The sequence below is a fragment of the Pseudochaenichthys georgianus genome, chromosome 13 (genome assembly GCF_902827115.2).
Source record: "Pseudochaenichthys georgianus chromosome 13, fPseGeo1.2, whole genome shotgun sequence".
NCBI lineage: Eukaryota > Metazoa > Chordata > Actinopteri > Perciformes > Channichthyidae > Pseudochaenichthys > Pseudochaenichthys georgianus.
The window spans coordinates 4305619-4325528 of record NC_047515.1 but is presented as its reverse complement, the minus strand read 5'-3'; the positions used below and the strand labels follow the sequence as shown (position 1 = coordinate 4325528).

The following is a 19910-nucleotide window of genomic DNA, read 5'->3' as shown; positions in this document are numbered from 1 at the left end:
TCCGGCCAACACAATGGAGGCATGGTGCGGTCTGCACAGAGCGACACACAGACGCTCTGTGCAGGGCCTCAGAGTGTCTGACTGTCGGGTGTTAGATAACAGCGGTAAAACTTGACTGTCACATGTTGCAGTGTGTGTGTGTGTGTGTGTGTGTGTGTGTGTGTGTGTGTGTGTGTGTGTGTGTGTGTGTGTGTGTGTGTGTGTGTGTGTGTGTGTGTGTGTGTGTGTGTGTGTGTGTGTGTGTGTGTGTGTGTGTGTGTGTGTGTGTGTGTGTGTGTGTGTGTGTGTGTGTGTGTGTGTGTTTCTGATTCGAGTGTGAGTCATTCTCTGTTGAAAGTCAATGTGTTGTGTTTAAAGGGCCCCGGCCTATTGGACGCAGGGACTCAGCCTCTCACGGCCCGTCCACACGGCGGCGTGCGTTGAAGCTTCAACGCTTCTGCCCATTCACTTTGAATGGCGTGACGTCACGCTTTGCTGAACTGCATTGTGGGAGTGTTGCTTCGCTTTGCTCGCGTTGCTTGCTTCAAAAGTTGAGCAATGTTCAACTTTTGAAGCTTCGGCGGAAGCGTCAGCCAATCGAATCATATGCCAGTACAAGCTCTAGCCAATCAAACCGCGTGTGTGTGTGTGTCCGGGGCGGGAGATTCATGTGATTGGTAGTTGGTGGAGTTTTAGACAAGCTCACCGGCAAGCTTCAACGCACGCCGCCGTGTGGACCTCAGCACGAGCACTCGCTTTGTTCTCTGGACTACGCTGTAAAGAATGTCCAGCTGCAGGCAGAGGAACGACACACACGCAGCCCGAGGGAAGAGATTCTTAAGCTTAGAGGTTTGATGAGGTTCCACATTGTAATTGAGAATGTGTGTAACACTGTCATTAGAACAATCACACGGAAAGGAATTTGAAGGTTGTCGCAGTGAAACACTACTTGGCTTGTTGAAGGATTTCTGACGTCAGATTAAATAAAAACTATGTTTCAACAGTAATTATCAGTAAGAAATAATGGCATTTCTACTCAAACAACAGTAACATGGAATCCCATAAAACCTTTACTTTGTAATCAAATGTATTCCAGTTTTATCCGAGACATCTTAGAACCTCCAAATGATAAAATCAGTACTCACTGTGCATACATCTATATATTATTTTCAAGAAAATGCACATCATTACCAACACAACAGCTAGATTGTCAAAGGTCTTAAAACAGGGAAAGGTTGTCTTGGTTTCGGGCTTTGCATCATTATGTGTCTTTAGATCAGAAAGACAGATGAAATATCAATACATTCATTTTGTACAATACATGTTTGCGTCCAACCCTAAGAATGATACAAGCCGGAATCAAGCACTATTTTGAGGGACTTGAGTATTTACATTTTGTTGCTGCTTTGTACTTCTACCCCACTGCATGTACGCAGGGAAAAGTGTACTTTTACTCTTTAGTTTTCTTGCGGATTTGGATTAATAATATAAAATATACTAACCAAGTGTTAAATCAGACTTTAGTTCCACCTGGAGTAAATCCACCAGCTACCCTGCAGAACACAAAGTCCTTCAGACTAGCTGCACCTTCACCAGCTTTGAGAACACTTTCATGATCAATCATTATAAAACATATACAATTATTCAGAATGAGTACTTTTACTTTTGGTAATTTAAGTATACTTTTGATGCTTATACTTTTGTACTTTTACTGGAGTAACATTTTGAAGGCAGGACTTGTACTTGTATCAGAGTATTCCTACACTTTGGTACTTCTACTTTTACTTAAGTACAAGGTCTGAGTACTTCTTCCACCTCTGGATACATATGAGAGTCAGACTACTGTCAGAGGCACTGTTATCAAAGTGAAAGCTCTTCAATGATGTGTGATAAGAGACACTGTTACAAATATGGACAAGAATAAAATGTGTTACATAGAGACTTTGCAGGACACATTTTACTTAAAGAAACACAACTATTGAAATGCTAAAACTGATATGTCTCGTGAAGGCCAATTTCTTAAAAATGTACTTTCACATCAAAAAAAGGTATCTTCGCCTTTGCTGTAACTCCCGTATGTCAATGTCCCCTCTGTGGGACGAATAAAGTTATTGTGAATCTGAAACACACGCTAACCCCAGAACCAATCACAATACTGTTGACAGGGATCCCGTTACCTCCTCATTCGCACGTTGGTTTCAACTTTCACCCTGTTCTTCTCACATTAGCATTAGGTGCGACTCAGCAGTTTAAACCCCCCCACCCTAAATGTTCCCGCCTCACATGCTTTGTTTCATTCCTCCTCCCAGGTTTGAACAGGACCAGCACTTTTTCCTGTGAGGCCCACAACCGCAAAGGCGTGGCCACCTCTGGATCTGGAACCATCACGGGTAGGCGTCACTGTGGAAGCGCCAGTTAGACACGCTTTTCCATCTTTTCTATTGTATTATTCCTTATCGTTTCATCTTTATTCATGGTGTCTTTCTTGCTGCAGTCCTCCCATCAAAGCCTCAGAATCTGAAAGCTCTGGAGGTCACTCCGACCAGTCTACATATATCATGGCAGCCCGGTTTTGGAGGCGACTACCCAATAATCCGCTGCTCTATTCAGGTGAGACAGCGTGAGACAACACGAGTCACTGCTGATTGCTTGACCCACATGTCAAACAAGCACACCACGCCATGTTCCACTATAGTTCTACTTTTGAGGCCTAATTTGAAAGCAAAGAGAGATTTATTTCCCTTTTCTTCTCTTAACTCATCCTCCACCCCTCCCTGCTTTATTCATGTACCAGTGGGTCACGTTTCACTCTGGGAAAGTGGCCTCCTGCACTAATCTTGTGTCGCACCACTCCCTCTGCCACTATCCTGCTCTGCGGCCATTACAGCTCCGAGCTGAGAGCAGGGAAATGTTTCTCCTGGAGAAGGGAGCAGCACCACCCCTAAACGTCTGGTTCTAATAAAGCTGCTTCTCATACCTCTTGCTGTTCTTGCCCCCCTCCCTTTTCCCCCCTCGAAACCCCCTCCTCAGCCTCACAAGGGAACAAGGCAAGGGGCCGGCTCCAGCAGAATGGGGCAACAATCTGAATGTAACGGTCCATTGTGTGGGGAAAGAAACATGAGAAAATGTGCGGAGTAGAGAGCGTAACGATGTTACTTTGCTGCACAGAGCGGACAGAAAGAAAGACAGAGGGAAACAAAGACAGACGACGACAAGAACGAAAGTCACTTATTGAAAACAGGAACATCCAGACAGCAGGTATTGTGGGTTTGAGACATGCTGAGGGAATGCAGGCTGGACTGTGACTCAGAGCTGAGCTGCACAATTAGATGAATACACTTGTTTACGGGCTGGACTGTGATTCATCCAGACACCAGTGACTCGCTCCTTCTCTCTCACACACATCCATTCAGTCCTCATTCACACACCTTCATATTACCTGGGATCACACCACCTAACCCGCGCCATGGAGAAAAAGCACTACTCGTGACCTCTCAATAGTCAAGGTCCCGTATTATAAACAGTTACATTTCTCCATTTCTTTAATTACAAAGCAGATAGAGATGCTATATAAATACTGTTACACATATCAGAGGCTCAATCTGCAGCCCACATTCCGAAATAAAATAATATGAATGCTCAAAATGTTTCACTCGTGGTGCAGTGATGAAGTATTTTCGTAGGATGTCCTGAAAGTTAGAATCCTAAGGGCTCCCTCGGAAACAGCGGTGGGATTTTCCCATCAGAATTTGGAACATTGCAGAAAATAAGATCTTTGGAAAACACATGATACTTACACATGTTGTCCACATGTGCACTGTCGTCGCAGTCACGACAGTGCGCGGATGCAGAACAGACGGAAACACTGACCAATGAGAGGAGACTGGACTTTTTTCAGGGGATAGTTCTTAAAGAGACAGGTGCTAAAACAGTTTCACACGGACAGTAGGCCGATAGGAAAAAGAATCCGTTTTTTCTGTAATTAAATATAGTAACCCAAAAAACATGTAGAAACATGAAAGTGAGTACGGATCCTGTAAAATCCTCAGCAGAGTACAACAGCACCTGCGCGATACACACACGTGATGATCTGTTGGGATGGCTGCTCATTTGTATTGGGCTCTGCCTGTCAGCCCACCCTGAGAAGAGCAGCCCGCAGCCTGCAGGAGCAGCTTGATAATGAACACCAGGATAATGGTCCCGACTGGCGACTTTAATGTGGTTTTAAGATTGCTGTAATGCATGCGCGATGTTCCTCTTTAAACGTGTTTACCACCGAGAGTTTGCAGAGACAGCAGGTTTCTGCCTGGGATTGTTGGATGGCGGGGTCTGCTTCCCGTGAACCTTACTGAGCCTGGGTCGTGTTCAAACAATAAAGACGTTTTTACCACATTTCGGCCATTAGCATTTCATTGCCATCTCAAAGCATGGACTCCAAACCCCTTCATTCTGGAGCGCCTCCTGGAGAAGGACAACCACATGTTTTTGATTTAGAAAACAGGAAGTTTCTCTTATCTTATCATAGATGCAACATGAACTATTTTCCATTAAAGTGGTTCCTGCAGACCAACTGTGATTGGTAATTTGTAGATTATAAAAAATATTGATAATATCCTATTAAGGTAGTATTGATTGTATCTATTAAGACCACACTTACATTTTAAATCCTGTTGCTTTGCACATTCAAACATATACAGTAAATGGTTTAAGTGTTTTATCTGGCTCTGACTAGCAATAATAGACATCGTGAAAGTGACTTCTTGAGTTATTCTAATAGATGCCATTGCCAAAAGCATTGGTTTCAGATCTGTTTGCACGAGAAGAACAAGTCCTCTTCCTGTTTGTGCCATAAAGCAATAAAGACAGGGAGATGTGAGCCTTTGCAGACTATTTAAATGCAGGAAAAGGAAAACCCTAAAAAGCAAGATAGCCTTTAAATATAAACATAACAATACGGAGAAAAATCACAACACAAGTTTATCATTTGAATGTTTCAGGCCAAACACTCGGGAGAACCCTTCACAGGACGCCCAGATAAGATGATCCACAATCAGAACGTGAACATCCCCCCAGCCTCGCACCTGATCGGGGGCCTGGAGCCCCACAGCCTGTACGCAGTGAGGGTGGCCTGCCACAGCAGCCAGGGACCCTCCGCCTGGACCCCCTGGGTGGAGCTGCACACCAAAGAAGGAGGTGAGTCCTCAGAGGATGTTTGTTTTCATCCTGCATGGGTGAGTGCGGGGTCAGCTCCTCTGAAGTGAGTCAAGGCTGTGTTATCTGGCTACTGACAGCCCCCCCCCCCCCCCCCCCCCCCGCACAACTGGTCGAGCCTCAGTTAAGGGGCATGTGGTCTGTACAAAGGATTAATTTATGGAAGTATATGAAGCTAATTTCTGCTTTCATTTTCAGATACATACAGTAGTTGGAATGCACTGTTATGAAGAGGACACACATTTTGACTAATAATGAAATATTCAAGATTCCTAGTCCTCTATTATGTATTTGTTATTGTTTCTAGAAGCCCCAGGTCAGTGGTTAGTTGTTGTGAGTGGCTGCCATCTTAACCTTTGACCCACTGTGTTCTTATCTGATCTCCTCTGTGTGATTGTTTTATATCTTGGGTTAAATAACAGCTACAGAAAGTCCCCAAAAGGGGCCTCGAGGGAGCAATAGTCAAAAGGTAAATGCAAAAGCTGATTCCACACTTAACTATAGACAGTAAAAGGCCTAAAAGGATCCTCTTAACTCACGCCTGATTCTTCTCCCCGTTATGAGCTTTATTGCGTGGTGTAGCGAATACACTTCTGCTTCTCAGCTTGAGTCTGTATGATAACAAGAAGTGAGTTACAGCGCGCAGTTAGTCACTGCTTCCCGTGCCCCTTCCACTTGAGTCTGTGTTCATGTAGAATACCAGACCCAAGTCACTGTACCCCTGCAATCTTTGAAATGTAAACTCTTGAGGTAGAAGGCTGCCTGGTATTGGAGAGACAGAGTAGGTGGGGAGGGAGGGAGGTTACATTCTCCTGAAAGGCTTCAGTTAGGATCGCAGCAGTCCGTTCAAACCGTACAGGCTGCTGACTTTAAACTGAGGTGGGATTTTCCATGCCAGCTCGTGCTGCCTCGATCCCTGACGAGCAGGAATGGAAACGGCAGAGCAGAGATCTGCCACAGGAGGGGTGACCGGGACTTTCCATGATTGAAGCTGCTCAGAATCTGAAAGCACGTCAACATGGCATTTCTCATGAAATAGGAAAATGGAGAAGTACTTGTAATAAAAGAGAAGGAGAAAAAGTGGTTTTGAGATAAGCTTGCTGCAGTGGGATTTTCAGGTTTCACTACTCTATTCAGCAGAGTTTGTTTCTGTGGAAGAGATCCTCCGTTCTGCAACATTATGTAACGTCCCTTTGGACAGCACCGTCTCACTTCTAATGAGCAGAAACACAGAGGACTTGGCTGCTGGTCAAGGACAGTTCAGTTAAGGTCAAAGGCAGTGAGGTTAAAGAAGGGAGGCTCACTGTTTCATGCTGTGCACTAAACTCCCACATGGCTCTATTGTTGGGACTGAAGTGTTTTTCCATTTGGAAATCACACACATAGTATGTTCGTCACCATCTCTTTTCACACGTCTTCTTGCACAAACATGTACTGCTCCCAAGCCTCCTCCTTAACCCTTTAATGGGCTTTCACATATACATATTTGGGAAGTTAATTTCTTGCTTTTATTACATTATACCCATTTTACAGATGAATACACCCCTATTACACCGTTATTATCCCCGTAGTACACCCATATCACTCCATCATCATTCCCATGTTACGTTATTATTTCAACCATATAACACCCTTATTACACACTATTACACCTTTATTACACCTTTATTACACACTATTACACCTTTATTACACACTATTACACCTTTATTACACACTATTACACCTTTATTACACCCGCATTACACACTATTACACCCTTATTACACACTATTACACCCGCATTACACACTATTACACCCTTATTACACACTATTACACCCTTATTACACACTATTACACCCGCATTACACACTATTACACCTTTATTACACCCTTATTACACCTTTATTACACCCGCATTACACACTATTACACCCTTATTACACACTATTACACCCGCATTATACACTATTACACCTTTATTACACCATTATTACACCTTTATTACACACTATTACACCTTTATTACACACTATTACACCTTTATTACACACTATTACACCTTTATTACACCCGCATTACACACTATTACACCCTTATTACACACTATTACACCCGCATTATACACTATTACACCTTTATTACACCCTTATTACACCTTTATTACACCCGCATTACACCTTTATTACACCCGCATTACACCCATATAACACCCTTATTACACACTATTACACCTTTATTACACCCATTGTATTCCTCTTTACTCCCATGCTACACTATTATTTTGAACAGTAGGGTTATTATACTCATTTTACCCCCATGTTACACTGTTCTCACACCCATGTTACAGCATGTTACACCCATTTGACATCTGGACACAGCCTGTGAAAACTCAAGAATTCAAATGACTGTGTCCTGTGGGACACAGTCATTTGAATTCTTGAGTTTTCTCTTCAGTCCAGACTCTTCTCCTGCATGCTGTTTCTGTTCTCATGTCCATCCTTCATTCCCTCGTTGTTCTCATGTTGTCGCAGTAGTCTCTTTGAACCTCAAATCCTACAAAGTGCACCGCAGAGTTTATTCCCAACATCAAACATAGCCTTGTTTTCTAAATCCAATCTTCCAGCTTCAGCCCATCATCGCTCATTCCCCCTTTCCTTTGACCTCAGGTGACCTGTGAGTCCCCTTCTGAGAGCACACAGCGATGCACTGTGGGAAGCACACTAGAAGGGGTCCGTGGTGGGAGAAGGCAGGGGATGGAAACGAGGGAAGAGGGCGCTTTGAGAAAACACTAATTTTGCTGTTTTCCCAAAGCCCGATATTCCCCCAGAGAACAGAAAGGGGCGTGGGGGGGGGGGGGGGAAGCGAGACGACCCATATCACCCCCTAATCCTAAAGCTGCAACCACATGATGTTCGACATACTATTCTGTAAACGCAGTATCCCTGCACACAGCGGTGGAACAAGTATTCAGATTATTTACTTGAGTAAAATGATATACCAAAATGTAGAAATACTACATTTCAATGAAAGTACTGCATCTTCAAAATCTGTATTGATAAAATACCTAGTAAATACATCTGCCAAATAAATGTCATGGAGTAAAAAGTACAATATTTGCTTCTCAATGTAATTCATTAGAAGTATAAAGTAGTATGAAATAAAAATACTCCAGCAAAGAAAAGGGAAATCAAATGTGAACTTAAGTGCAGATCTTGAGTTAATGTACTTAGTAACTTTCCACCACTGCTTGCACATCCAAATAAAACAATCTAACATCTTCTTCAGAGCGTCTTTGCAAAACAAAATAGGCGAGGCACTTCTATATTCCGAAAAGGCACCCCTTAATCCCTCCACACATCTGTTTGTACCCTAAAGTGACGCCACATTGAATCCAGAGTTACCGGACAACCGACCTCACCATCCTAATAGCAGTGAGTCATGGCGACGTGGCACAGCACACGCGTCCTACTGAATACCACTGCCAGTAGGCTCCAGTTGCTGAAGACAGCCAACAGTGTGTTTCCACGCACGAATCAAAGTGGACGTCCATAAATGTTGTGACATTTGTTGATGACACGAAGATGCGTGTTCGGAGTGATCGGGGAAACATGTTTCCTGAGTCGTGCTGACATCGTTTCTGATTCATGGAGAACAGACCCCGGGGTATGAGTCACTGTTTGGCTTCAGGCTGACCCGTTCCATCCCGTGCTGACCCCCGGAGGACAGAGGACGAGATGGAGACCCAGGAGCAGTCCTGAGTGTGAACGCTTCCACGGTTACCCGACACTGCTCTGCACGAAGCAGGAAGTGAAACAGTAGTCTGCCGTGGATGCAGATGTTAACCTCTTCTGCTGAGAAACTAATTGTGACTCCAAAGTGTTTCTCAGCCTCTTGCCAAGCCGAGCCTGGGAACAAATGTTAATCTGTAGTTTCTGCATTTTAGACAAACAGCACTTGCACACAGTTTCCCTCCTCCACACATGTCCAAGTCAAGGCCTACTTCTCTTAGACTCAGCTCCGTGACAAACAGAGAGACATTTACAGCAGAGGGAGGAGGCGACTTGGAAAGAAGGACATCGAGTCATGTTGGATTGAAGACAGGGAGAGGAAAGGCAACAAAGGGATTGAGAAGGAGAAGGCAGAGAAAGGGGGGGGGCACAGATGACGGATCATAGGTGGAGACGATCTTCTGGAACGAACTTGACTTGTTTTCATTGCCGCTGGCAACCAGAGCAGGGACCGCATGTGGAAACAATCATCCGCCAAACGCTTCCTGATAACATCATCCATATAGGCTGGGCCGTGTTCCCCAAACTCACACTGACTTGGTGTGGGGGGGGGGGGGGGGGGTGTGTGTGTGTGTGTCCAGTTAGTTTGTGTGACTTTTTAAGCCTGCAGAGTGAGTGAGAAGCAAAGACAAAGAGAGCCCTAACTCAGACGGCTACAAAGGAAATGAGCACTGTCGTCTCCTTGTGAAAAGGTTCTTGGATTCTTGTGTCTTACACAGCATCAATCTCAGACACACACACGTGCACACACACACACACACACACACACACACACACACACACACACACACACACACACATTCCTCACACTTTCTAGCATTTTATTCATCAAGGTTTCCTCTCCACTGGGATGTCTGTTGCCAGCAGCCTTTCCTTCCCTCTCTGCTCCAGAAAGCCAGAACAGAAAAGGGCAGCCTGCGAGAGAATGAGGCAGAAACAGGGATGGACAGCCTGGAGGAGGGGGGCAGGGGCCCCGGCAAGTGTCCGTTTGAGGTCCTTCAACCGTGGCTTTTGAACTAGCTAATCGCCCACTCTGCGGTGCCCTCAGCGAGCCTTTCCTGTCCTTATAAAGCTGAATTCCTCACATTCCCTGACATCTTCTCCTCCCAGCTGTTGTAGTTCTCCACCCCCTGGAGGCTGCAGGCTGTCAAAACAACACACGCCTGAACCCCCCGACACACTGGCCCCTGGCCCCTGGCCCCTGGCCACCATCCCCACAGTCACACCCTGCGTAGCCAATCTGCTGGCCCCTGGCCACCATCCCCACAGCCACACCCTGCTTAGCCAATCTGACAAACAGCTCAAAAGCGGTATAAAAGTTTGAAAATGTAAACTCGTTTTTTTTTCTTTCAGTGCCAGATCACCCGCCCGTTAACGTTAGCGCTGTGCTGAACGGGACCGACGTGCTGCTGACATGGGAGGGGCCCCCAGGAAAGCTGAATGGAGAACTGCAGGGCTACATGGTGGAGTACAGCACCCCCAACGCTCAGCAGGTAGAGGCACCAGGCAAACTGTTTGACTTTGTTCATCCTATCAATGAAGATGTTAAATCTGCTTGATTCTGACTTCCTCTTTTCTTCTGTGGACAGTTTGTTGTGGACACTGGATTGGACACCGAGCTGTCAGTCAATCTGTCTGTCCCCCTGTCCAATGTGACCTTTCGAGTGTGTGCCTATACAGGGGTGGGGCAAGGACCCTGGACCCCCACACAAACCCTGACCCTTATTACTCCTGGTGAGTGCCAACAAAAAGTGAAAACATACTTAAAAAATAAAAAACATTGAATTTGCCGTATTTTTAAATAGTACTTTAAAGGCTTTTTTTAAATACAGAAATTAGTTTTCTTTAAGAAACCTATAAGCAAATATCTGTCAAGCGACCAAATTAAAAGAGGTGCTTTGGCATTAGTAATTATAAAGTAAATAATGAGTTAACTTATATTTTTAAATGCTGCATCATTTCGTACGTCGTCTTTATAAGGTATAATAGTTTATTACAGTTACAAGAAGATGTCAGATTTGATTCGTATACATCCTGCAATGATAAACACATTCTTAAGGTTTGACCAAAGAAAATGTGTTACGTTTGTGTTAATATTGACACGAGCTGCGCTCTCTCTTTCTCTCACAGAAATGGAGGAGTTCAGAGGTGAGTAACGACTGACTTCACACGTTAACAAAGCTCCCAGTAGCTCTGATGGGACCCTCCGAGTGACACGTAGTGGAAGTGAGGTCATGGTGTTTTCGAACACCATGCGACTTCTCTTTATTCTCTGTCAGTGGGTTCCTCCATGAGCCTGCAAGTTTCTTCCTGTGTATCTCTGAGAGAAAAGGGGAAGGAAGAGAAAAAGGAGAAGAGAAGATCTCAGAGTGAGACGGGAAAGGGGAAGAGAGAGGGGATGGAGGGGTGAATGGGGAGACGCACCATAAATATTTATAACAAGCGAGAACAGTGTAGCATCTCTGTGTGCTTAGTCCAATAGAGCCAGACAGACAATTCAAACAACAAGAATGGCAGATAAAAAGAGGCAAGGAGGGTCGGGGGAGGGGAGTGTGAATGGGAGGACACGTTGGGGTGGAGGTTGTGGAAGAAGAGCCGTAACTTTGGCAGGGAAGCTGGGAATACATTCAATGTGAGGGGTGGGACTGCGAGAAACAGTAGATACTTTGAGAATAAGGAAAAGATGAAACATGCCGTATTTTTAGAGGAGAAATGTTTAGATTTAGCTCAACAAATATGCAGGGAGGGACTGAGGTCACTTATGGCGCATTTCCACCATAGCACGGTTTAAGCGTTGTTTCGTTTCCACGAGGGGAGTTCCGGAAAACGTGAATAAAACTACACATCTTCAGATGTTATACACACATACGTGTCCTACACTAATAATTAATAATAATAATAATAATTAAAGTGATTATGGCATTGTATGCTGTGTGTATCTTATTTGTAACATCTTCAGACCTTTCCAACTCCTCAACAGTTGCCTGTCTTTGACTGTTGCAGGTGTAGGTTCAAATATAAAAAAAATATATGTGTGGATAACAAAATACATCCGTGATGAACTAAGCTGGAAACTTATACTGGAAAGTATAATTTATTGTCTCAACACTCACTGTAAACTTGACCGTTTTTTAACCCGCACATAAAACAGTTTAGTGCCGGATGTACAAAGATATTATTAGGAGGATGTGCAAAACAGAAAAACGAATTAACCTTTATTAAAACATGAAAGAATACTTTAGTTTAAGGTCTTCTTTCAAATAAGAAAAAAACCTTGGGGGTATCTATCTACAGATAGATATTAAGCCTGACAAAGTACTTAACGTCTAATATATTGCTTTCCTGCAATGTTAACTATGTTGAAGCACTTATTTTAACTGATATTATACACATTAATTATACTCTTATGTATGTAGATAGAATAAGAAATGTGCAGAATATGACAGTTTAATGGTGGAGGTACACACATATTGATAGATGTCTTGTAATGCACTGTTGAGGAACCTGTGACCCAAGTTTTTCATTCATTGCATAACTACACCGTAGTTGTGTGTATGATATGTCAATAAACCTTAGAAAATCTTAAAATCTTGAAAGGGATGTGCAAAATAGCCATAATATACAGTCTTTAATTAACTATTAGTAGAGAATAACGGTACGTCCACACAGCAGCTTCAGAAGAATCTTCCACCGCTTCCAACGCTTCTCTGCCCATTGACTTTGAATGGGGATGGCATCACTTTGCCTCGCTTTTTGCCGAACTGCATTGTGGGGGAGCGAAGCGAAGATTTCCAGGATGTCCAGGATCTCCAGGATTCAAAAGTTGAGCAATGTTCAACTTTTGAAGCTGAGCTGGAAGCGCCGCCAATCAAACACGTTTATGCAAATCTGACAGTAGAAGCGCGAGCCATTCAAACCGCGTGTAAGTAGGGATAACCAGACCGCAGTTAATTTCCTCATATTCCAAACGAGAAATTACGGTAGCAAATCACCCGGTTCTTTACGAACAGAACTATTAACGGGATACAAACCGGAGGAACCAGGCATGGAGGGAGGTGGCAGAGACAGTGGGTGAAACTGGTAGGTTTTCGCCTGTTTGGGGAGTTTATATATATATATATATATATATATATATATTGCTCGCATAAAATCCTCGGGGTTTTTGGCTTTGTATGTCGGGGGCGGGAGATTCATGTGATTGGTTGTTGGTCGCATTGCTCGCAAAAAATCCCCAAGCTGTCAGACACGCCCAGCTCCAAGATTTTCAAGATTTTTGAAAAGCTACTGTGTGGACGTACCATAACGAGTAATGAATATACTTTATTACTCGTTTCCATTCATGTCAATTGCAGATACATGTTGAGTCTTCTCAAGCACCAACTATCAAATATCTCTCCTGATTGTTGGCACTTGACAATCACCTTACCTGAACTTTACTCAGGTGTAACTAAAGTCTGCTTTAAGGGTTGTTTATATTTCACATCATTAATCAGAATCTGCAAAGTAACTAAAATAACTGTAGTGGAGTACAAATACCAGGTTAACCTCTGAATTGTAGTGGAGTAGAATTACAAAGTAACAATGAGCTGTCATGTGGGTATATATTAATGCTGCCCATTATGGACACAAGCGATTTTCACACATTTAGTACTTACATGTTTTACATTTGTACACACCAAATTGCCTAAACCTCCAGGGCTGTACACAGTTTGATACTGTCAACTTCTAATTTTGGGGAAACTAGAATTCCCAGTAGAGAAGTGCCATAGAATGTACACAATAGCCAGCATGTGTAGTTCTGGGGGGGGGGGGGCTGGACCCGTTCAAGTCCAGTTTGGATAGTCTGCCGTGGGTTTCATTCCATTTCAAAGAGCTTGACGCTCGGCGTAACCTTGGCGCACTGCCACTCCAACATCCAATCCCAGAGCTTGAAGATTAATCACAGGGTTTTTCATGCAAAGGGACTATAGTCCCAAACGATAGCTGAGGATTATGGGTAGTGTAGTGTCTTCGGCCATCCTAAACTCCAAAATGTTTTTTTGATTTCATATGGCATTACAATTATATCCCAACGTGCAATGATCCTCGACATGTCCCATATAGGCCTACGTCTGTTTCCGGTTATTTTATTTTGAAATTCAGTTCCTGATAGATGGCCAAAAAGCCCAAGATTATGGAATCAAACAAATAAATAAAAGCAAGGATAATTGTGTGTTATTGGTGAGTAAATAACAGTGTGTTATTTAGAAAAGAAGAACAAATTAGTAGGAAAAAAAGATTACAAAAATTACATATTTCAGTATTCTGAGGCTCTGAGCCCCATTGCTTTTCCTCACTGATGGTAAAAAAAAGTGCGACATTATACGATTTAAAATAAAAACCATAATCGTGGCTTGATATTGAGTAAGAACATGTTTTTATGAACCACACAGCTTCCGGTCTTCCAAGACCCAAACGGACAAAAAGACGTGCTGCAGGCACGAAACATACTACCAATAGAAATACAATCGTTCTGTGTGACACGAAAAAAAGGGGAAAACCGTGCTGGTGAACACGAATCAATAGATTACATGTTGTGACTATAACACGAAATGCCGTGAGACTGGGTTGAACGTTGTATATGCTCCGACCGTCCACACTCACAATAACGGCCTATACAGATATAAATAAAGCAGCGAATGTATTCGCCATGACACAGGCAGTCTGTGGTTTGCACTTATTTAACTTTTGTCTAGTTTCTGAACAGATATGAAGAGTTGTGAGCTCTGAGTGCTAACAGCTAACGGCTGATGTTTTGGTTTTGTGGTTCGCATTGAAGATGACGTCACGGCTCCGCCTACACTGCGTTACTATAGTTACTGCCCCAGATACTAAACTGTAATGGAAACGCAGCATAAAGTGAGCCTGGCCTACCAAGGCCTAAGTATACCATACTAAGCCGTGCGAGGCCCTGCAGTGGAAATGCGCCATTAGTCAAATTGACCAGTAAAAACCAATTTTCCTTCACAATAATGCTGCATGTGTATAGAGTGGTGCAGGAATCATTCCTAAATCAGGAATATGAGTCAGCATTTTACCACTTCCGGTTTGGAAAAGCTCTTGGTTAAGCCTTTTCACTCTATTGCTGTTTTAAACTCCTGAATTTCCCCACAGGGATTAATAAAGGTCAATTTTATCTTATCTTCAAATAAGATCTGTGGTTAACACTAGTTTAAGAGATTTTCAAGTTTTGTTCTATGAGAACATATGTCAGTAAACACCCCATTGGTGAATGTCTGAAACTTCTACAGCATGTGTCTTAAAAAAGTGGTACCACTTTACAATAAGACTACCCTTATAAAGGGTTTACGAATAGTTTGTAATTAATTTATTAATTAGGTTGTGAACACTTTATACATCCTTAATAAGCATTTATAAGACATGAGATAAACAGGGCAACTGTGACCGGTTGCTTGCCAAATAGTGAGCCCACATGTATCTGTACTGCCTTATTAGAAATGGTAGTAACTCATTAATAAATGGGAATGTGTTTTACACTCTACAACAAGGCTCCCTTTTGGTAAATATAAATGTTAGTAACTCATAAATAAATGGTCATAAAGAGATGCCAAGAAACATCGAGATGGAAGGGGGGAATCAACTCAGTGAACAACAGATACCAAGGATGTTGGCTGAGGAAGAAGACAAAATAAGCTAGGTAGCCAATATAAGGCTTAGTCATCTTGCCAAATAGTGAGCCTGTGTTGATGTCTGAAAATTATGTTAGAACTGGTTTATAAATGGTTCTTAATGATTAATAAAGTGCTTACAACCTAATTAATAACCTAATTATAGACCCTTTATGAATCCTTTATAAGGGTAGTCTTATTGTAAAGTGGTACTAAAAGAGCTAATGGCTAACTGGTAACTAAAGGAGACATTAGCCGCTGTTAGCTTAGCGGTGGTGACGTGAAGTCATGTGACCGTGATGTGGTTCGTTTATAACCTAGCCTTAGTTTTTTACATCTTTCAATTTGTATTTACACTTCAGAAATCATGAAAGTGGTGTTAACATGTAGAGATTATCTTGACTGTACAAAACAACACGTAAGACTCATAAAGGTGTGTTGGCGACAGATCTTATTTTCTGCGATATTCCAAAATTCCATTGATTTTAGTCGAGGGTTGTTGCTTGTTGTCACAATAGGGGCTCCATTACTTCTCTTTTCACGTTAAAATGAAACACATCACTAAACCCTCTTCCGTCTCTTCCCACACCCCTTCTCCTCCCTCAGGCCCGTCAACTCCTCCGGCTTTTTCCTGGCACTGGTGGTATGTGGTGATGGCCATCGCCGGCGCCGTGTCCATCGCTGTGCTCATGGCTGTTTATGTGGCCAGGCTGCGGCGCAAGGAGACGCGTTTTGGGTGCGTAGGCTGTTGGCGCTCCTCAAGAGTGGAAGGGAGGGACGAGATAGTCGTGCCAAACCAAAAAAGCTTCAGTGTTTTTCCAACTCCTTGACCGAGTTGTGCATGCCTTCTGAAAGCATTTGGAAGTAGTTGCTGCCATCTGTTTTGCAAAAAACAACAATAACTCTCGCGAGTTATGGAGGCGTGCCATGTTTTCAGCTGTGTTTACGCTTCTGCTGGAGAGGCCTCTCATTGTGTTCTGCCCTGATTTATAATGTGTGTTCACAGAGAGGCGTTTGAACCCATGATGGAGAGCGGAGAGCTGGTGGTCAGGTACCGCGCCCGCCGCACGTACAGCCGAAGGACCACAGAAGCAACATGTGAGTGCTCCTCTTTGCCCCTGCATGTTATGTAGAAAGGTTACACTTTGTATTTCCTCCTGCAGCGGTGAGAAGTAAGCCTCTCAGCATGCCCAAACCTGCCTCGTCCCCAAGGATAGATAGCGATACAGAAAAAAGATAGCATAGCAGCATCTTCTCTCACGCCCTGGGCTTGGATCCAACAGCTCAGTGGAAAGAACCATTGTAGAGACAAATACAGGAATCACAGCTTGGGTTTGTTAGTTTGATCAAAGTCATAAACAGGAACATCCTAAAGTTAATCCATCCTCCACAGCTGTGTTCAGTCAGCTGACAACTACACTGTGGCCCTTGTGCTCGATAATGCCATGTTTTATCTTTTCGTCAGATCAATTAGATGTGCAGTAAATCCATTCGTGAAGGTGTGCCCAGTAGTGTTAGGAATGAATGGTAGAATTGAATCTGACTGCAATGTAGGCGTTTTCTGACAAAGTAGAGCAGAACAAAGGAAGCAAGTGTGAAAGGGAAGGTTACATCAAGATTACCTCAGATTGTTGGAAAGGGGAGAGAATTACCTTACGTACCTTTGTTAGAAATGTGATTGTAAAAACAGACGAGGAGTTATTTGACTGCTCTGCCTGGAGGTCATTTCACCTCTGGGGAGTTAGGGTGAGTTTCAAGTCCCCCCCCCCAGGGGAGGGATGACCTTGTACCTGTCTAACACAAAGCAGAGGTTCGGTGTATCACCAGCCTGTGATCCCTCCTGATTCCAGACAGAGATACCTTTAACGCAGCACAAAGACTCTGATTTCACACAGCTCGGTCGCATTCAAGTCGTGACATTGTCCCAGGTGTACGAGCAATATTTGTGAAGAACTCATATACAAGTCTCAGCTTGCCACAGCCACAAAGAGGCTGGGGGATAGGGGGAAAACAACTCAACTGAGACCCGCCAAAAAGATGAGAGATGTAGAGATAATGTGCACTGTGAGTGAGTGAGAGAAAGCACACCGGGAATAAAGGAAGGGTCAGATTGGAGGGATTTGAGAGGGATTTACGCCGCTGAGGTTGACCGGTAATGTTGGCCAATACCCTGGGGCTACGGTTATTGCGCGCATCGGCTAATGGCTAGTCACACCAGCATGTGTTGGAACATGCCTGCGCACTGAGAACACTGTTGTTGGACTCGTGGCAGATTGATAGTGTAGCAGCAGCAGCTGGAGAGAGAGCTCTGATGCATGTCGTTGCCTTGTCATATTCTGGCCCAGATGTGAAAACAGAGCGAACGTCCATAGCAGAGTGTGCTCGTCACCAAACAGCTGAGTGACAGCCAGCTGGTGGAAGAGAGTCAGGAACATTTAAACCAGCTTAAATCCTCTGAGCTCATCTCCCCTAGTGAGAGACTTTCTCATGGCAGATTTGCTTTGTCCAGTGGAATTAGTTTAGTTTGGCATTTTTCTGTCAGGATTGTGTAACATGTCATTGTTTACGGGATAAAGTACGGGCTAAGTATCTTGCTCAAGAACTCTTTCACATGTTGACTGCCGGGCTGGGATTAGAACCACTGACCCTCGTATTGGTGGACGCCCATTTGTCCCCTGAGCCACAGCTGCCCTGTTTGCAATGTAGATTCAAATGTTAATCATTTAAAAAGAAATAAGGGTTTCTGTAAGATATTTCCATTGTGCCTGTTCCCAAGCACGCCTCTCCAACAAGCCTTAACGACTACCGACCCGTGGAACTTACATCGACCATCATGAAGTGCTTCGAGAGGCTGGTCCTGGCTCGGCTTAAATCATGCCTCCCACCCACACTTGACCCCAGTTTGCCTATTGTCAGAACAGGAGTACGGATGACGCCATCTCCACAGCACTACACCCTGCCCTCTACCATCTGGATCAGAGAAACACATACGTACGATTCCTGTTCATTGACTTTAGCTCGTCATTCAACACCATCATTCCTTCCAAACTGATTACCAAGCTCAGTGACCTTGGCATCGACCCCTCCCTCTGCAACTGGATACTGGACTTTCTCACAAACAGACCCCAGCTTGTTAGAATAGACAAGCTCACATTCTCTAATCCAGTGTTTCTCAAACTTTTTCATACCATGGACCACTTAACCAATAAAAAAACACTCGCGGACCACCTAACTCCACAAATATCCCAAAACACATCGTTTTTCTAGAACAGATTATAAATCGCCTGGAAATGGTACAAACAAGTGGCAACATGTGTGACGAAGGTGTTGCCCTGGGCTTTATCATGCAATCGAAAGTGAAACTTAAGCTCGTTCCATTGCGGAGATATTCCCGCGAGAGTGCGGAAAACTTAAATGTATTTATTTATTTCAAATGTGAAATGTTACCAATATACTCACGGACCACTAGGGGGCGCTCACGGACCACCAATGGTCCGCGGACCACACTTTGAGAAGCACTGCTCGAATCTCATCCTTAGCACTGGTCTCCCGCAGGGCTGTGTGTTAAGTCCCCTCCTATATTCCCTCTTCACACATGACTGCAAACCTGTACATGGCTCAAACACCATCGTTAAGTTTGCAGACGACACCACAGTGGTCGGGCTTGTCAGCAACAATGACGAGACGGCATACAGGGAAGAGGTTGAGCATCTGGCAGAGTGGTGCGCTCACAACAACCTGGCTCTCAACACCAAGAAGACGAAAGATGTCATCGAGGACTTCAGAAGGAACAAAGACGGCACGCACTCCCCAGTCTATCTTAGTGGAGAAGAGGTTGAGCGGGTCACCAGCTTCAAGTTCCTGGGAGTCCACATCTCGGAGGACCCCTCCTGGACCACCAACACCTCAGCCCTAGTCAAGAAGGCTCACAAGCGCATCTTCTTCCTGAGGAAACTGGCAACACTCCGCCTATCCTCCCAGGTGCTGGTGAACTTCTACCGTTGCACCATCGAGAGCATCCTCTCCACCTGCATATCAGTACGGTACGGTAACTGCACGGTCAAGGACAATAAATCACTGCAAAGGGTGGTGAAGATCGCACCACGCATCATCAAGATGCCACTCCCCTCCATAGCCTCAGTCTATGAAAAGCGGTGCCTGCGAAGGGCACGAAACATCATCAGAGACTCTTCCCACCCCAACCATACACTGTTTGTCCCCCTACGTGGCGCCCGCTCTGGGACACGCTGCCGCAGCCTCCCGGGTAGAACCAACAGGA

At 44.1% G+C, this 19910-nt stretch overlaps 1 protein-coding gene across 1 annotated transcript in view; it reads left to right on the top strand.

Annotated features, from left to right (window-relative positions):
• LOC117457400 (tyrosine-protein kinase receptor UFO) overlaps window positions 1–19910 on the top strand; it is a 46635-nt gene that overhangs the window by 14935 nt on the left and 11790 nt on the right. Inside the window, exons 5-12 of the mRNA XM_034097469.2 lie at window positions 2289–2369; window positions 2474–2589; window positions 4977–5172; window positions 10317–10456; window positions 10553–10697; window positions 11094–11111; window positions 16238–16367; window positions 16638–16729. Of these exons, the coding sequence (XP_033953360.1) occupies window positions 2289–2369; window positions 2474–2589; window positions 4977–5172; window positions 10317–10456; window positions 10553–10697; window positions 11094–11111; window positions 16238–16367; window positions 16638–16729 (918 nt within the window). The remainder of the gene's footprint in view (window positions 1–2288; window positions 2370–2473; window positions 2590–4976; window positions 5173–10316; window positions 10457–10552; window positions 10698–11093; window positions 11112–16237; window positions 16368–16637; window positions 16730–19910) is intronic.